The sequence below is a fragment of the Amborella trichopoda genome, chromosome 12, assembly GCF_054954075.1.
Source record: "Amborella trichopoda isolate Santa Cruz 75 chromosome 12, AtrichopodaSantaCruz75HAP2 v2.0, whole genome shotgun sequence".
Lineage (NCBI taxonomy): Eukaryota > Viridiplantae > Streptophyta > Magnoliopsida > Amborellales > Amborellaceae > Amborella > Amborella trichopoda.
The window spans coordinates 9,881,591-9,886,689 of record NC_142347.1 but is presented as its reverse complement, the minus strand read 5'-3'; the positions used below and the strand labels follow the sequence as shown (position 1 = coordinate 9,886,689).

Here is a 5,099-nt window from a genome sequence, read left to right as displayed (position 1 = left end):
ACAAAATTATCAAAAAGAGACTTTTGAGAAGACCACTTCGGTTTTGATTTTGATCGAGGGGCAAATGAGGAAAGTGCAATTAACAAAGTTCTCATTAGTGGCCTATTTGAAACTACACTAAAAAAATGGGTGAGATATTCAATATATGATCTCTCAGATGTTATTTGCCAAAAAAAAATTAGAGACACAAACAAGTATAAGTCACAAATTGTATGCTCAAAAAATTATAAAGACCTTGACTTTGCAAAACAAACTCAAGATGATAAATCCAAACATAACAACAACAATAATTGGCGCAGACCTAGTAGCTTGAGCTAGGGTTTTAGCAAAGAAGGAGATAGGGAAGATCTAGAAATAGAGAAAGATTCAAAAACCAGAAGTAAAATGAGCACTTTCTGCTCTAGGGTTTTGAATAAAAGTCCATAACATAATCATCCATTATGCTTGAGTACATCTCTTATATAAGAAAACCCCAAACAAGACTTAATCCTAGCCATCCATCCAATCTCATTATGGCTCTTTACTACAAAAGACTTTAAGTGAATAAAAAGATATAAAGACTCTAAAAAATTTCTACTTATGCCACTAAGTGAATAAAAGGACTCAAGAAATAAATAAAAGACATAAAAGGATAGACTCAATGACTAATTTCCCCTTTTGTGGTTCCTCCTGTAAACTTTACGCTTATATTTCTTGTCCAAATACTCGAGAACAGTATTCTGAGTTGCATCAATCCCCCATTCCTTGAAATAATTTGCCCTCGAATTCGGCGGCTCGTTGTTGGCGGTATCACCATGATATAGAATGAGATGCTTGACATTAAAAACATCCATTGTGCAAATATGACAGGGAAGCTTCAATTTGTAAGCATCTCATTAATCTTTTGTGCCACTTCACACGGTCAATCATGTGCTAGCTTAACTAATGATATTCCCCTACTGGAAATCTGTCCTTAGTCATGACTACCCACTCAAAATCTCCAACATCAAAAATCATATGCTGGTGATGCTAGTCAACGGCTGCCTTATATTTGGCATCATACCCCATAAGTATGTGAATGCCCAGTTATAATGAATTGTCTTCAACAGAGACCACAGTCACCTGTTTTGAACCAAATAAAACATCATCGCAACCTATCAAGAAAACATTCAGCACTGCCTACTCATGAAACCCTTTCATGTCAATCTTGGCAAATACAAATGAGAAATTAGTAAGGGAAAGTAAGTTTCCTAAAAAGAAGCTTCATTTTTTCATGGTACACAATTTACAGCTTTGCCTCTATCAAGAGCATGCTTCTTTGTCCAAATAAGGAAAGCCCATTCTAGTGCACGATACATTGCAAGAGATAACCCATCTTGTCCATAGATTTCCACTCGTTCTAATCCCTGATGTACAAGGCCATGTATGGCAGGAATGCTATAAGCATACTAATTTGCATACCAACAATATGGGCAATACTTAGCTGCCATTAACAATAGTGCTAGATGCGCATGTTTGTCATCAACGAGGAATACGTACTTTTTCACAATTTTGACGAGACCCAATTCAAGAAAACAAGTGAGAAATATGTTCCAAATTATTGCATCTCTCATGAAAACTTTATCCATCATGTTCATGTTTTGTCCACATGGAAAAAATCCGTCCGCCTTTCCTACCTTTCCGTGATGCGGAGGAAAGAGCACTGCATAGATGGAGCCACTGGGACTGGAAGGCACTCAAAGCCTTAAACTCCTCGCCTAGATTGTAACATTTATAGCACATATGCGTAGTATTATCGTCAATGAACATACCTGAGATAACTCGCTTACAAACTTTAAAATGGGTTAAGATGAACGCATTGTAGTCCCGAGCTCTTTCTGTTAGGACTTAGTGAGTTGTTGTTGGGGCTCTCCACTCAAAACCAAGCAATAGCTCAGAATAATCACCCCCATCTTCACCATCATAAACACCGTCACCACCATTACCTTCATGGCCAATAGCATGTTCTTCATTGAAGATAGGAACTTCTTCTTTCTTTTCATCAAAGGTAGGTTCACCAACTTCTTCATAATAAATTCATTCTTCTACCAAACTCAAATCCTCATCAGGGTACACATCAAAGATTGGTAGTAAGCCTTCATGATCACTATAGGTCATTTCCAGGTCTTCTTCATCACTTTAATCATCAAAAACAGGATCACCTTCCAAAGAATGCTTGTTGTCCTCATCATAACACTCTAGGAACTCAACCTCGAGACCAATTTCCCACCTACTTCCTTATCCATATGGTCAGCTACCTCTCTCCTTGGGGCTTGATCATGGACGGGAACTATGGATTCCTCATCTGCCTTGATCTCATACTCTTGAGATGGGGCTTCTATCTGCGCCAAATGCAGAGTTCACGTTTTGACAATCTCCTCAGATCTGCAATCCCTTCCAAAGAACTAGCAACAAATGCTTCTAGGGTTGTTGCTTTCCGTCCTTTTCCTCCGTGTGGAGGTATGGTTGTTGATCTAGGGCACAAAAATTGATGCCACAATACCATGCTACAGTACTTGCTACAGCTCCATACTACAATAATGTGCTACAGTACCGTTCTACAGAGTCGTGCTACAATATCATCCGTACTAATTGTTGTGCTCTGATACCAACCTGGTGCAGTCCTAGTAGCTTGAGCTACGTTTTAACAAAGAAGGAGATAGGAAAGATCCAAATATAGAAAAAGATTCAAAAACCAGAAGTAAAAGAAGGAGCACTTGTTGCTCTAGTGTTTTGAATAAAAGTCCATAACATAATCATCCCCTATACTTGAGTACATCCCTTATATAAGAAAATCCTAAACAAGACTTAATCCTAGCCATCCATTCAATCTAATCATGGCCCTTTTAAAGGGCCCCTTTATCATAAAAGACTTTAAGTGAATAAAAAAACATAAAAACTCTAAAAATTACTACTTACGCCCCTAAGTGAATAAAAAAACTAAATAAAATAAATAAAAGACATAAAAGGATAAACTCAATGACTAATTTTCCCTTTTGTGTTTCCTCCTGTAAACTTTAAGCTTATCTCTCTTGTCTAGATACTCGAGAGTAGTATTCTGGGTTGCATTAATAATCATCCATAAACATACTCTGTTGTACACTCAATTTGACAGATAAATAACTACAACTTGAAATGAAAACCAGAATGCTGTCAAAAATCTATTTGATTAACAAGCATAGTATTTTTTAGGGAAGCTGCCAAGGGCCATGCTACCTCAATGAAGCTGGCATAATGGGGTATCAGCCGCATGTGATATCCATGTACAAGCCAATTAATGGTAACCAAACATAGCCACTGAGCACACCAAGTGGACTTCAGTAATTTCTGAATCAACTCCACCTGAGTCATGTGATCGATAGGGCAGATGAGGAAAGGGACAAGGGAAATTACCAACGCTTTCAACAAAAGAAAGCTCTTAATGGTTATAGATACAGAGATGAGAGGGAATAAACAAGATGTTGGCCACAAATGAGCACAACTAGAAGAGGGGAAAGGCCATTTAGCAATAGAGAACGGTTACACGTGAATTGATCCATGCAAGATAATTGATAACTCTCATGAAGGGGATGAGAATGAAGGAGAAAGGAAAAGCTTGAAAACGGAAAGTGCAAAGATCATAAAAATTTTGGGGACAGATATGGAACATGTTGAAGGTTGTGTCTCGTCTAGAAGATATGAGGCACAAGGGACCTTATGGGGGAAGATTGGAGCTTAGAAGACGACAGGTTGGAAACCACGTGTTGGGGCTAATAAGGTAGGGGTTAACAAATTGATAAGAACTTGGGAACCACAGTTTCGATTTAATAAAATAATTAAGCCCTATGTCTCATAGATTCGGTTAAAGTGACAAATGAACCAAAAGGACACATAACAAGTATATAAATAGGGAATAAAGTACTTTTTATAGAAACCACGCAGATAGGTCATATTGCATAAAACTGGTTGTTGTTAATTCTTAGGCTTTTGTTTACATTGACATAATCCTTAAGGTGTAGAAATGAGAGGCAGTTCATGATACCATTAGATATCCTCAAAACATAGTGAAACTTTAAAGTGTACCGTTGATGCTATTCCAATTGAAGTACCAATGACATTGATGTGTGCTCAGATTAATTTCCAACCATAATCATTCAAACCAAAGAGAAGTCATATCTCCAAAGCAAAAAATCAATTCTACACAAGAACTCTGATATCCACAACCAACAACAAATAGAAAAGAGATACAATATCGCAAAAATAAATGGTTAGAGAGAGAGAGAGAGAAAGAGAAAGTTTACTTGAGAGAAACTATCAGCGGCAGTGAAAATAAGACCAGCGGTTATGCCCTTAGTGAGAACAGGATGCCTCTCAATCATGCCTAAATACCACCTTGTGAACCCATACTTCGGAGAAGAGATTGAAATGGAAGGAGATAGCCCTGATTCCTTTAGAGTTTTCAACAAACGAGACTGAACATAAGCACCTGTGTGTCGCTTCACGAAGCTCGAGGCCACGCCAGAGCCAAGGAAAGGGGCAGCATTTTGAGGAGGGGAGAAGGGGGAATTGGGTACATGGCGCCAATGCCTGGCATTTCTCAGGAGACGACCTCTCATGTTCACTCGCAATAAGACAAGAGAAGAGAGAGAGAGAGAGAGGGTGCCTAAAAGGGTTGGTACCGATCGATTTTCTCTGGCTTTTAGCTCCAAGAGAGAGAGTAAGGGGGGAGGGGCAAGAGGGGAAGGATTTTAGAGAGAGAGTGGGGACGTGTAGGTTTGGAAAAGGTATAGAAAGAAAGCGAGTGGAATGTGAAAGTCTAGAGTAAGAAAGCGGCGAAGGTCGGCTTTGCCCTAAACCGCGAAACTTTTCACGTGCCACGTGACTTAATTTTGCGAGTCACACATGGTGAAGCTTCTTAGGTTGCCAGGGAGCCCTCTGATAAATGACTTATATCCACGTGGCATATATTCAGGGAAATCGTGTTGTTTTCGAATGGGATGCGGTTTGTACGGAGCATAGGCTCTAAACAATCAAATTAAAACTTACTTTTTAATAAATATCAAAAAAATAGATAAATGACATTATAAAACTTTTATACATTT

The 5,099-nt window shown here is 38.6% G+C and overlaps 1 protein-coding gene across 1 annotated transcript in view; it reads right to left on the bottom strand.

Annotated features, from left to right (window-relative positions):
- The window catches only part of LOC18431843 (uncharacterized), a 21,384-nt gene extending 16,502 nt beyond the window's left edge, over positions 1-4,882 (bottom strand). The window contains exon 1 of the mRNA XM_088852867.1: positions 4,299-4,882. Within this exon, the coding sequence (XP_088708993.1) occupies positions 4,299-4,613 (315 nt within the window). The 5' untranslated portion in view covers positions 4,614-4,882. The remainder of the gene's footprint in view (positions 1-4,298) is intronic.
- Between the last annotated feature and the right edge of the window lie 217 nt (positions 4,883-5,099).